This window comes from Acomys russatus, chromosome 14, assembly GCF_903995435.1.
Source record: "Acomys russatus chromosome 14, mAcoRus1.1, whole genome shotgun sequence".
NCBI lineage: Eukaryota > Metazoa > Chordata > Mammalia > Rodentia > Muridae > Acomys > Acomys russatus.
The window spans coordinates 37,295,925-37,310,046 of NC_067150.1; the positions used below are offsets into that span (position 1 = coordinate 37,295,925).

At 51.8% G+C, this 14,122-nt stretch overlaps 1 protein-coding gene across 1 annotated transcript in view; it reads left to right on the plus strand.

Annotated features, from left to right (window-relative positions):
• The window catches only part of Dscaml1 (DS cell adhesion molecule like 1), a 315,683-nt gene that overhangs the window by 245,331 nt on the left and 56,230 nt on the right, over positions 1-14,122 (plus strand). Inside the window, exons 9-11 of the mRNA XM_051156333.1 lie at positions 3,778-4,056; positions 4,440-4,559; positions 5,415-5,591. Coding sequence (XP_051012290.1) covers positions 3,778-4,056; positions 4,440-4,559; positions 5,415-5,591 — 576 coding nt within the window. The remainder of the gene's footprint in view (positions 1-3,777; positions 4,057-4,439; positions 4,560-5,414; positions 5,592-14,122) is intronic.

The following is a 14,122-nucleotide window of genomic DNA, read 5'->3' on the forward strand; positions in this document are numbered from 1 at the left end:
AGCATTAAAAATCTAAATTGGGGCTGAGTATAAGAGTGCCAAGAGAGAGGGACCTTGTAGTCAGGGGTGGCCTTTCCTAGGAAGGGATGGCTGTGATAAAAACTGAAGTAAATTGTGCTTATTCTTAGAATAATTAGATTTATTGAAACTGGAAACTCAGTGTCACGCTTGTGAAATTAACTGGCCTGTCTCCACCATTTTGTGTCTGGTGTGTGTGTGTGTGTGTGTGTGTGTGTGTGTGTGTGTGTGTGTGTGTGTGAGATGTGTTGTGCATGCATGCAGAGGCCAGAAGAAGACATCAGTGTCTTTTTCCTCTTGCTCACTATTTTATTTCCTCGGAACAGAATCTCTTGCCAAACCTGGAGCTAAACTAGTGGCCAAAAAAGCCCAGGGGTCTTCCTGTCTCTACCCACAACAGAAATCAAGGCTCAGGCAGAGGCCAGCTACTTGCCCGTGGCTGCTTGAGTAAGCGACAGAGTCTGGACTTCACATGTCCAGGCCACAGACATAGATCTTCCCACAGTCCATGCTGTGTGGACAGAGAGGCTCTGACTTCCCACAATGCACACACTGCAAGCAGGTGTAGGAAATAAAAAGCTCAGCCTCAAAGACAAATGATAAGAGATGCCATAAAGCCTTTATGGGCTGGACTGGTGGTCAGCACCACATGACACTCCGAGCAAGTATCCATAAAGGCTTTATGGGGGCCAGATGTCACATGAACTGCCACAATTGCTTCATCTTAGTAGACAGCCTGCCCTCCAGCCTCAGCACTGGTAGGGTACCTTGCTCCAGGAAAGAAGCCCCCAGTTATATGATATTCCAAGTCAGCTACTGCAGAAGTATAGGATCACAGGCACAACAGTCTTGAGACTGCACAACTGTAACCCCAGCACTCAGGGAGGCAGAGACAAGCGGATCTCTGTGAGTTCAAGGCCAGGCTGGTCTACAAAGCGAATCCAGGACAGCCAAGGTTACACAGAGAAACCCTGTCTTGGAAAAAAATCACGTGTTTTTTATCAAATATCCCGCCACTGCTGAGAATCCCCTTGCCCACTGCTCTCCTCTTGGGTTTTAACTAGGCCATGCAGCAGCCAAGAAGCCTGGTTTTCTTCCCTCCCCCTTTTCCCTAGAAGAATGAACAAATTTCCACTCCCCACCTTCCCCCAAGGCAGGGAAGTAACAGACCAAAGGAATTATTACACTCAAGTCTAGCTTGGTGAAACAGAAAGTTTATTGGGATTATTTACAGAAGCAGAGGGAAGGGGCTACTCACAGGAGCACCCACATCAGGAAAGCTGCACCCCAGAAGCTTGTCAGGAGGGAGTCTACCCGGCCCAGCTATTGTCAGCTGCATTTATAACCTTGGGGAGGGCCTTGTGAATCTTCCAAGTTTCACAAGCTTGCCTGCTTTTATAAGCATCTGTCCTTCCTCCAGAAGGGACTGTTTCAACTTGCAGCCAACAGCTTCTGCCACAGTGGCACACAGAACTTGATGGTGGCTGTGTGATAGGGAGCATCCTGGTATGTTGGACCTCTGAGGAGTTGTCTGGTCATCTGACTCAAAGGACATGAAGGAGGCCTGGGCCATCCTACTCACGTCGCTAACCAACCCCCAGCATAGGTGCTGGCTGCCTAGGAAGGACCAAAGAAAAGCTCCAGACAGGGGTTCACAGAACAATAGCACCAGGAGAGAAGATAGGGTACCTCTTATTCCAGATGACCCCTCATTCTGTGTTGGCCACACCCCCATCCACCACACAGGAAAACTCCTGAGGTCATCCTGAGAGGTGATACCCAACACTTAAATCCACCTATTTACATAGCTGATGCATTTATTGGGTGCCCACAATCTTTACCCAGTAAATATTCCTGTTATACAAGTCCTAGCTCCAAGCCCAAGGAGATGGTGACAGTCAGGCCTGCACAGGCTTCCAGAAACAATTCTACCAAAAACCTAAGGAGGCCTAGGTGTCGCCTACACACACACACACACACACACACACACACACACACACACACACACACAGCAGGGGCATTCAAAATGACCTAAGGAGAGCAGTCCCTGGGAAGTCTAAATAAAGGGCATTGGACCATTGTTAGCACCTGACTTTTAGAGAAATCTATGTATAGATGCCTATGTCCCGGCCAACCTTCCACAGGACCAGCGGCAATGTCTCACCCCAGCCAATAATGGGGATGTGTTGATCTGACCAATGACCAGAACCCTAGGATATCTGGCTAGGGCCTAGGATCTGGCCAAGGTCAAGGTAGGTGTGGAACCAGATGGGTGAAAGCTGGCTAGTGGATGGTGAGTTCACAGCAGTAGAGGGGGCCACGCCCAGTATGCTGCCCAGGCAAGGCTCGGGCATGGAAAGTCATGCCGATAGCCCCCTGCTCACCCGCTGGCTGGAGCGGAGGGCAGGTGGGGGTGGCATTAGAAGGCCTGCCTAGGCCCCTGATAGGAATCCTGGAAGCAGTATCTACTTACCTGCCACATCCTTTGAACTAGCATCTCTCGGTCAAGATACACCACTATCCCACCCCACCCCACCAAGGATCCAGATGGCTTTCTATGTGCACACCTGGCTGCTTTCTACCATGGATCTGCAAGGCCTGCCTGTGCTCTCTGCTGTGGCTGCGGCTCCGGGGAGGCCTGTGGTGAAATAGTATCACTGGCTTCCAAAGAGGGGTGGGCTGGAGCCTGGGAGAAGGCTGAGGACCGTGGGCAGCCTTGTAATTTAATTATTCGACTGCAGAAAGGAGACCTCATCTACTCGCGCTCATCCTTGTTAAGCTAATTGTCTGTCTCCTTCGCTCTCCTCTCCCCCCACCTCACCCCCCCCATGAGCTGGGGAAGTTGCTGCCGCCTAATTGAGTTATCATAAAGATAATGGCCGATGTGCCCGCCAGTGCTGAGAGAGGAGGATCCATCTCCCAGCGACTTGGGCTGCAGACAGGAACCCTACCCACAAACCCCCACCATCACCCCTCCCCAGGGGCTGAGATGAGGGCAGCTGGGTGCAGAGAGCTCTGCTGAAGGACTCTACCCATGTGGCCACCTGGTAGATAACAGGCTCTCTTTTCAGTTTTGGCACGCCCGGGGAGACAAAAGAGCCTGTGGCGGTTCTCAGGAGAGAGTAACACCGCTTAGTGAAAAGAGCCTTGACTTGAAGAGCAGATAAATCAGGTTTCAAGGTCCAACGTCACCTCCCAGCCCTTAGCTCAGTTACTGCTCCTCTGAACCTGGTCTTCCCATCTGTAAAATAAGACCATCAAGTTCCAGGTCCATGGCTGGGTAGCCAGATTCAGTGAGGCTCCCGTGCATAGGTAAAGTTTCTTTCTACATGCTGATGGCCACAGGGAGGGGCAAGTCAATGAAAGGACCTGTTTGGGGGCGTCTGGTTTCAGGCATGTGGTCATGGAGAGGGAAGGGAGAGAAGCTACACAGGCCATCCTCCCCTGAGCCCAGGACACCTCATCTCTATCTACCCCAGGCCCCCCAGAGGGCTGGGAGATGGCTGCCAAGATGAGAATTGATACATAAGCTAGCCAGTGGGTCAGGAAGCACGTGAGTCAAATTCAAGGACCTAGCTGAGAGGCTAAGACAGAGACATGGAACCCTGGCTGGGTACACAGGGGTACAAGAACCAGGGCACCAGGGCGTGCCCAAAACATGTTGTATTCAAAGGAGAATAAAGTCCCAGAGGCCTGGGGAGCCTGGATTCCAGGCCTGTCAGTGGGTGACACTGACCATAACATCCCCTTGTCCCCCAGTACCCCCTCTGATCCAGCCTTTCGAGTTCCCACCTGCCTCCATCGGCCAGCTGCTCTACATCCCCTGTGTGGTGTCCTCGGGGGACATGCCCATCCGAATCACCTGGAGAAAGGACGGACAGGTGATCATCTCAGGCTCGGGCGTGACCATTGAGAGCAAGGAGTTCATGAGTTCCCTGCAGATCTCCAGCGTCTCCCTCAAGCACAATGGCAACTACACTTGCATTGCCAGCAACGCAGCAGCCACCGTGAGCAGGGAGCGTCAGCTCATCGTGCGTGGTGAGCGGGTCTGGCTGGTCCCAGGAATGGGGGGGGGGGGCGGCACACCAAGAGTGTCTCTCTAGGGTTCCAGTTGGAATTACAGGCTTTCGGGTTCTTAAGGACAGAGAGGCCCGAGCCTCTTACTTTCAGGCCTGGAGTGGAGGGCATCCTTACATGGTCAGCCATTGGCACAGTCAGATTTGGGAGTCGGGACTCTGAGCTCCCACTGCAGGGCTTGCAGGAGCTCTCAACCTTTTTGGCTTTACAGGCTGTCTGGTCTCAACACTAATGAGCTAAGAAGGGCTGACATCTTACTGGAAGAGGCCCCCAGATTTGGGGACCTGGTAGAGACTAAGCCGCTTCCTCTCCCCCTCCCCCACCCGCTTCCCTTCTTTCCACAGTACCCCCTCGATTTGTGGTGCAGCCCAACAACCAGGATGGCATCTATGGCAAAGCTGGTGTGCTCAACTGCTCAGTAGATGGCTACCCACCACCCAAGGTCATGTGGAAGCACGCCAAAGGTGAGCCAGACAGCGTCCGTAAGAAAAGCCAGGAGGACCTGGTGGCAGCTCTGATGGGCATGGGACCTGTTCTTCCACGCAGCTCCCAGCCCTAGGAGGAGGGCTGAGTTTTGAGCTTGGGGACTCCCACACATCAGATGGTCTAGAAGTCATTCTCAGTCACACCAGAGGGAGGGACAGCATGAGAATGAATCCAAATCCTGTTTGCTTATTAGGATGCACAAAAGGCAAGCCCCCCACCTCTGAGCTATATCCACAGTCCCCAAAGGTCCCCTTGCCCATACTACTTGACCTCCCGTAACCCCAAAGATAGTCTGTATTGCTTCCCCATCCTGGGGTCCTAGGTAGTCTGAGATTTTAATCCTCTCCCAGCCCAGCCTCAACATTGGGTATCTTACTAGATGCCACATGATAGTCTGTGAACCTGGCTGATGCTGGGATTGGAGGGGGTACGTCAGATCCCCAGAGAAGACAGCCTCTTCCCCAGGCATGACCACAAGTGACCAGGGAACTGTCATATAAGAACTAAGTCTTCTCCTGGCCTATTGCCAAGTGGACAAAAGATGGCTCTTTCCTTCCTGCCCCAGGAGTTTATGCCAGCAAGTTCGATGACAAGGTGGGTTCTGCCTGAGGTACTTCCCCGACTGTTTCCAGGCCTCAGAGCCAAGTCAGGGTCTTACCTCTCTCAGGGTATTTCATGTCATGCAGTGGGAACTGTGTGGCACCAGTATTATGGGATGGCATGACTGCTGTGAAATGGCCATGGATGGGCAGGCGAGCCCTATCAGGCCTTTCTGAAGGCACTAAGTCATACCCAGCCTACCCCTAACACCCCCTAACCACTGCCTCTTTCAGGGAGTGGGAACCCCCAGCAATATCACCCAGTGCCCCTCACTGGCCGCATCCAGATTCTGCCCAACAGCTCCCTGCTGATACGCCACGTCCTGGAAGAGGACATCGGCTACTACCTCTGCCAGGCCAGCAACGGCGTGGGCACCGACATCAGCAAGGCCATGTTCCTCACCGTCAAGAGTGAGTCCTTCCCCTCCCCCCACTGCCCTGCCAAGGCCCACCAAGGCCAGCCTTGGCTTTCCCATGCCTGCCCATCCTCCTCTTGGGATTTTGCTGTTCCATCCAGAAACAGCAAGGTTGCTAGAGGTGAGCTTGGGAGCCTCCTGGAGGCTTTTAGAAGCATGCTTATCCAAAACCAAGGCACACCTGGCCTGTCGCACGTCAAGGATGCAGGCCCTGGTAGCTGTGTGCTAATTATTTGCTTCACTTGTCAGTTGGCAATATCAATCCCAACACCTAAATCAAGCAACTTCTTTCTTCTGTTTAGTACATACTCAGGTGTGTACATGGTGTTTACAACCTCGAATGGAAGATACTGTATCCACTGTGTAGGTAGAGCCATTGGTTGGGAAACTGGGTTCCCAGGCCTATCTAATGATCTATGTGACTTCAGAAGGTCATTTTGTCTCTCTGTGCTCTAGTCTCCCCACTTATCCTAGAGGTTCACTCCCAACTTTAAAACCTTATAAAACTGTTTCACATAACACAGAAACTGGCTAAGTAGAAGCGTGGCAGGTGGAGGGGGGAGGAGCAGGGAGGGGGCGCGCAGCACAAATCTATAACTAACTCTAAGGGCTGCTTCTGAATTCTCTAGCTGGAGCCACCTTCATGGCCCTGGAGGCCACTCTTTATCTGCTGTCCCTGGGTTCTGTTAAGTACCATAACAGCCATTTACGCTGAGTGAACTACATTCCTATACAGGCTTAAAACCCTTTGTCATGGGTCCCTGAGAACCATGTCAGAACAAGTGTTCTCGTGGTCTTGGGTCAGGAAATAGACTTTGGAGGCTGTCCAACAGCCAAGTGTGATTCTGAGGGCACTACTATGTGACCCTGATAAGCACATGTGACCTTGTTAAGCTGTACTTTTCCTATCTACAGAGATGACATAATAGTCCACAGCCATGTGTGTCTAGCTCTTTGCATAGGGTCAGTCAGCCAGTGTGGCCCTGACTGGGTACAAGTGCAGCCACTAGTGGCATTTCCAGTGTCCCTCTAGGGTAGCTGCAGAGAGCTGTAGGGCCCATGTGCAGTCCGCCCTGTACCTCCCAGGAGCTTCCTCCAGGAACAATCCTGGGCCTTTATCCAGACAGGAAAACCCTGCCAGGAGATCGATGCTGAGGGAGCCCCAGGGCAGCGGGTGGAATCCCCGTGCTGGGAGCAGTCTCCCTCCCACCATCAAAGAGCTCTTTGTGCTTAATAAAGCCAGGCAATCAATCTGCATCCCTCAGCCAGGGAGAACCACAGGGGATGGATGGCTCCCCTGGACCTGTCACTCCAGTTCATCCCTGTACCCTCGCTGTCAGCAGGGGAAGGCCCAACTCTCCTCAGCACAGGAGTCTGCTGTGCTGCCACGCTGGTGAGGCTGAGGCTCTGGGGCATGATGGAAGGTAGACTATGTCAGGGAGACCTGGTAGACTGTGTAGGGTTGGACTTAGGATGAGTCACCTCACTTCCTGGGACTGTGACACTGTGTTGACTGGGCCAGCCCAAAGAGAGGAAGCGCTGGAGTATTAGAGCTCTTCTCTCCTCTCTCTCTCTCTCTCTCTCTCTCTCTCTCTTCTCTCTCCTCTCTCCCTCTCCCCCTCTCCCTCTCCCTCTCCCTCTCCCTCCTTTCTCTCTCTCACTCTCTCTCTCAACACACACACACATACACAGTCAGTAGCAACTATACTCCAAAATTCAAATTTTGCTCCTCTTCCAGTACTCTTTCCCAATGCTAGGCAACAGCAGTAACAGATGCCCCCACTTAGCCACACCATCATGAAAGTAAACAAGAGACACACCTGTCTACTGGGTTAAGGTAGGAAGCTCAGCAGACAGCTCCTAACCCCGTAGCATACTACATTTTATTTTCCTTCCCTCCCTCTCCTCCATACTCCACCAGATGCACTGGGTTAAGAGTATCCAGCACATTTTAACTTAAGGCACTTCCAACTTACTATAGGGGTTTCTCATGGGTAACCCACTTGTGAGTGGGGGAACGTGTGTGCTTTTTCTCACTAGTGAGATTTCGGTGAGGCTACACGTCGACAGCGGGTTTATCCAGTGCTTGGCACAGGTACGCATCTGTCCATTGTTGGCAATGGTTGGTTTAGGGGCTGGAGATGAGGGAGACAGAGCTCCTGTTCTTAGAGGGGGCTAAGTGGCAGGGATGTTGGCAGGTGGTAGATGGATAAGAGGGGCTTTCTCAGGAAAACTGCAACATAAAATAATGCATCCTGTGGGGTCCCACAGCTAGGCATTTGCCAACAGTCCCTCAGGATGCAGATGCTGGGCACGTGGCTCAGTCAAGAACAAAGAAACCAGAACCAGAGAATCCAGAATGCTGTGACTCTGTCCAAGGTCAGACCAGGGAGCCAGAGCTCTGGTTTCCCAAAGGCAGGAGGACAATGGAGTCCCTGCTCTAAGCGGGGGACTATGTCCACTGCCTTTCTGGTCCTCTGGGTTTCCATCTGATTGGACGTCATGCACATGAGAGTAGACCTTACTAACTCACATGTCATTTTCCCCTGTGAGACCTCACAGGTGCCCAGACTATTCTACGAGTTCCCTGGGGATCCTGTAACAGTCCAACTGACATCTAAAGCCATCCAGCCCAGCCAGGGCACCAGGAGTTGGCGGGGAGGGGCAGGAAACTAGTTGTCCAAGTCTTTGGACACCCCAGAAGACAAGTCCTGAATGGCTTCCACTCCTCTGTGGCTCCTAAGTCTTGATGTGGCTAAGCTCATGAGTCGCTGCACCCAGCCCTGCCCCTTCACACATGGCACTTTGTGATTCTTTCCCCAATCCTCTCTGGGAGAACTGGCAGTGGCTCCTTTCCAAAGAACCTGAGATGGTGGGATAAGGTCACTGGGTCAAGTTGCCGTGTCCACAGAGCAGGCCGTCAGCCATGCTTCCCTTCCTCCTCTTCCTTTCTCTGTGTCTTGGTCTTCTCAGCCATAAAATGAGAATTTACTCAAACTAGAAAGTCCAGTCCTTAGCTGAGCCACAACAATGCCACCTCTAGCCCAGCTAGCAGTGGTTCCAGCAGCCTGTGGGAGTCTTTTTAGACCACCAGGCTGTTGCCTCCCAGGACTTGATTGAAAAATAAGCATAATTAGCAGAAGAAAATACCACGTCCACAAGGCTACCTTTAATCTTCTTTTTAAATTAAAAAAAAAAAAGAGAGAGAGAAAGAGAAGGCGATTGCTGCTCCATCTGACATACAGAGGAAAAGAAATCATCTTCAAAGAGAATTCTTCAACAAGAGGCAGGTCAAAGCCAAGTTGCTTCATTGGGGGTGAAGGAGACAAGCTGTGTTTTGATGCCACCTTCACGTGATAGAGCACCCCCCCAAGAACTGTGCTTCCCCCCCATCTTTATTAGGCAGGTGCTCTTCCTGTCCCAGGTTCCCCTCCACCTATCTGAAGGCCCCAGTGACTGAGCCACAGAGAAAGCCCACGGCCAATTAAACCCAGAAGGCTCTTTGTTTGGTTTGAGTTTTGATTTGTTTGTTTAGCAAAATGTCAGGCCAATTAAAGTGAGCTCCAAGGGCCCTCAGCTCCCACACACCTGCATCACAGGAAGTCAGATGGAAGGAACCGGACTCTAAAGGAGATGGGAGGATGGAGGGAGCCAGTCTGACGCCAGGAAGCCCTTGAGCTGCGGTAGGTTAGCCTACCTGCCATAGCTGACTGCTGGTCCCAAGGTGCAAAACTAACTCTATGATGCATGATCCAGAGCCATCCCTATTCAAACTCACCCAAGACAACACCTCTTGTCAGACAGAAGGGGTATGTCCTTAGACCTGGTAAGGAGACTGCTGCTCTTCCCACAGGCATAGGAGTCAATGAACTAAAGGAATGGACACTCAGAGACCACAAACCCCTGTCCTGACTATACTTCTGGTACAGCTTAGATGTGCCAGACCTGCCTCCAAGCTGCCCAACGTTTGGGGTTTTTGTTTTGTTTTTGTTTTTGTTTTCATGTGCATGGGTATTTTGCCTGCAAGTATGTCTGCACATCACTTGTGTGCCTGATGCTCACGTAGGCCAGAAGAGAATTCTGGGTCCACTGGAACTGGAGCCATAGACAGTTACTAACCACCATGTGGATGCTGGTTTTTGAACCAGGTCCTCAGAAAGGTCAGCTAGTGCTCTAACCCCTGAGCCATCTTTCTAGCCTCCCCAGTGCCTCTTTTGATGTCTCCTCTTCCCTCATTTGGGCACTCAACCTAATTGAACCATTTGCAGTTCACATAGATGATGATGCCAGAACACACCGATTGGGATGTCGCACACATCATGCTCCTCTCAGAACAGATGTGGCCCAGGGTTCTCCTGTGCTTTCCTGATTGGTGGTGGGGCCTGACATGTCACTATCTCTCAGCTACTTTGGGGTCCAGAACTCATCTGTCCTTCCTGTATATGAACCGCATCCCTGACACCTCACACAGACCTAACCTCTACCCATTCTGGCACTGTGTGCTGGGAATGGACAGGCCACTGCTTGCCGGTCTGGTCAAGTTGGTATCACAAGTGGCTCCCAGACTCTTCCCTTGACCCTATAAGCTCCTGGGAGGATGAGTGGGCAGGGTAGACCCTCTACAGGATCTGCTAGCAGTCTGAAGAGAAAGCAGAAAACTGTGTGGCAGGCAGGGCTCGCTCCCAGATTTGGGCACTGAGCCATGGCCCCCACTCACTCAAACACAATTGTGGGGTTTGGGTGCTGTCACTGGCTCTTTTTCCTCTTAGGTAATGGCCATTGGTCAGTCTCAGCAACCCAGCCTCAGGGTGGCCTATGTTAAGCCAAGGAGTGCCCTCTGCAGGCAAGGGTAGAGGACTCCCTGGATGCTGGTGAGAGAGGGAGGGTGTGATGATTTCCATGGCAATGAGTAGCCAGCCAGTGGCCTCTCCCACCTTACTGATTCCCAGACTTCAGAGAGTAAGAGGCAATGTGGTGTCTTGTGCTCCGTCAAGCAGAAGCCAGGACAGGCTGTAACTTCTTTTCGCCCCTGGGCCTTCTTCACAGAAGAGTGAGGGCAGTCAGCAGAGCTCCCAGGAGTCTGCAGCCTCCAAAAACAAAGGAAGACAGAACAAGCACCCTGAGATCAGGAAGGGCCTGACCAGGAGACTTGCTCTTGACGCTTGTGGCCTGGCTAATCTGAGACTTGGGGGATCACCACCATTCACTCTCTCACCCCCTACGCATGAATGAATGGGTTCCATCGGCTCAGGTCTTGTTCCCAGTCCTGCCTTTCAGAATCTATAGCCCAGATGTTTCACAGGGAGGTGGGGATGGGGGGTGGAATGGGAAAGATAAAGCTTCTCTCAACCAACCAAATGCAGGAAAGCTGAGTGACCTCATGACACCAATAAGGTCATTGGAAGGGGAGCATTCTGTCACATCCCCAGACCTGGTCCCCTACAGGACCTGGTACCTCCATCCTAGCCCCACCACTCTCTTCCATCACCATAGGCGCCTAGGTCCTTACAGACAAGGGAGGTTTTGCTGAGGAGATGTGGTCCTGTTCATTCAGTCTCCACTCTCTACCTCCTGTTCACCTCCAAGTGAAACACCTGGGTCACTCACTTCTCAGAGGTAGGGACAAGTGACATATTATCACTCCCCTGCCCCTGAAGTTCACATGACTATAGCACTGAAGAATTTCCAAATGGATCCCAGCTCCAAGATTTTATCCAGGGCAATTGGAATGAGAATTGGGATCCAGGCTTCTCCAGCACACAGGGCTCTCTGAGGTTAGAAAACTACAGCAAGTCTCTAGGAGAAGAGGCAAAGGTGTGAGCTGCAAAGGAGCTTTGCCATCAGTTAAGCCAAAGATGGAAGAGCCTGGGGTGGATCAGAACCGGTCAGAGCTTCCAGGAGGGGTGATGCTGGGATACAGCCTTGAGGACTGAGCAAAGGGAGGAAGGTGGCTTCACAGGGAATGGCAGCCAGGAAAAGACACTGGGATAGAAATCTACACGGGGGACAGTGTGGGCAGGGTGGCACTGGAGAGGAAGAAGGACTTCACCTTGAAGGAACGGTGCCAAGCCTTTGTCAATTGAGAAAAAGTCAGCTTGAGGCTGAAGAGAAGACATGGCAGTGTCAGCCACAAAGATGACCTGGATGGAGAGGTAGCTATGTCAAAGTAGAGGTAACTGGTTAGCCTGGGATAGCTCACTGGGTGATATATCTGTATAGAGCTAGGTGCCAGCCATCATGACCCTACGGGGCTTAATTCACTATGGAACTGGCAGGTTATCTTCCTGACCCAGAAAGCAAGATATGGACTAAGTACAGAATTCCCCCTAAGTTTGCTGTTTCTAGAACCCTGCCTCTGTTTCCCCTGGCTGCTGTAGCAAAGTACCACCAACCAAATGCCTCAAAACGCTGCAGCTTACTCTTTCCCAGTCCACAGAGTCTGACACAGGCTGTCACTAGGCCTGTGCTTCCTTGCCTGAGGCTCCCTGGAAATGCATCCTTGCTTCTCTGGGGATTGCAGCAAGTCATGGGTTCCTTGGATGATGGAAACATCACTCCAGTCTCCACCCCAATGGCCAGTGGCTTTTCCCTGTGGAGTCGTGTCACCTTCTCTGTGTATCTTCTCACTAGAACCATCCTCGGTATGACCATCTCATCATCCTTGGATTAGAAACCACATCTCCCATGGCTAGTGGCTTTCCAGAACCTCTTTTGGACCCCACAACCACATTGTCCTGAATATGAACAGCCTCTTAGCCAACATGCCCCCATAGTCAAGGGCCTCACGCCCATGTGATCCTGTGCTCACAACTCCACAGCAGAGGTCAGCAAGCTAGGCCTAGGGTCAAATCTAGCTAGTACCTGCATAGCTAGTACAGGCCATATCCCTTCTTCCTTCTCAGTTTATTTATTGTCTGTGGCTTCTTTTGTGATGCAATGACCATCAAAGCCTGGAGTCCTAACTACTTGGCCCTTTCCAGGAAGTGTTTGCAACTCCTCTGGCTCTGAGCTGATCTCAGCAATGACCCAGAACACCTTCTCCTAGTAGCCAAAGAAAGATGTTCATGTCTCCTGTTTCTAAACAGACTCTGTCAGTTCCAGGCCATCTTTAACCATCACTGCCACTCCCCCCTCAAGCCTCCTAGGGCTATGGGGGAGGAGTTTAATGAGCTAATTCGTGGAAAGCATTAACCACGGTGCATGCACATAATAAGCATTCAATAAATGTTAGCTATTATTATTTCTATCTTTTTTTTTCCCCCTGGCACTCTCAGTAGGGAAAATGGGTCCCCATCCCCCACCCCACTCCTACTCTTGCACACCTTGGCCAGCAGCCAAGGGAAAGAGCAATTGCCCCCATTTTATAGTTAGACAGAGGAAGGTCTGACGGGGCTGAGAGTATCAACTGCACCCTCCATGGAGTTTGAGGTTTCAAGGTCCCGCCCTTCTCAATGACCAGAGTGCAACACCCTTGGCGTGTGCACACACTCTTCCTGTCTGAGTCCTAATGCCTGTATCCTTGGGCTGGAGTCTTGGGGGCCTAGAGCTCCCCAGATTCCTCCCTGCCCGTTCACCAAAGCCACCAGGGTGGTTACTGCTACACAATTTGAACCAATCTCACACTTCAGGTGGAGCTTGCCTAATCAGGGGTGACAGGAAGCCAGAGCGGGTGCAATCAAATTAACAAAGCCATGGCCTGGCTCTTTAAGAACTAGAAACAAAGCAGGCACCAGAAGGCACCCCCCCACCCCACCCCCACCCCGCAAGCTGTCCCAGGGGAAGCCTGCAAAGCTGGGCTGCCACGGAGGCTGAGCTGCGTGGCTGAGTGGAGACTGCTCTCACCTCCCAGCGTGCCAACGATGCCCCTTTGTGGTGGCTTATCTCACACTGCCAAGCAGGTCCTGTTCTTGTAGGGGAGCTTGTTAACACGGAGGAAGACACAGGCTTTGCAGGGAAGGAGAACAGACTGCTTTGAGGGCAAGGAATCCCCCTCACCTCTCAGGCTGCTTGTAATCCTTTTTAAAACAAAAGGCTCTGAGAGCCTCAGAGAGAGGAGGAGGTGCACTTTCTCCCCTGACAGAGTGGGTGTGCAAGAGCTCTGAGCTCTGCTCCGGGGCACCGCTGTCTCTGAGAGCTGAGTCTACCCGGAGCGCAAAGAAGAGGACATCCGAAGCCTGTTTTATCTCCCTAAGACATCCTTTCCTACTGAAAGGCCCAGGAGAACGCTGGAGAGACTTTAGTTGCACTGTCAGAGATACTTCCTTTAAAAAGGCAAGCCCCTTCCTTGGTGGTGCCCAACACTGACTTTGTTGTCATGCTTCCAATTTTGGTACCTTTGAGGACTTCCTATCTGAAGCAAGCAAAGGACTAAACATCCAGCCCTATGTGAGGACCACCAGCCTGAGGCTGGCCCCACTCAGACCTATTAGGTTACAACCTCTAAGGGTGAGGTCTGCACTGTGGGAGGTTTATTGGTTTTACTTTCGGGGGAGTTGTTTTTGACACAGGGCTTCATGTAGCACAGGC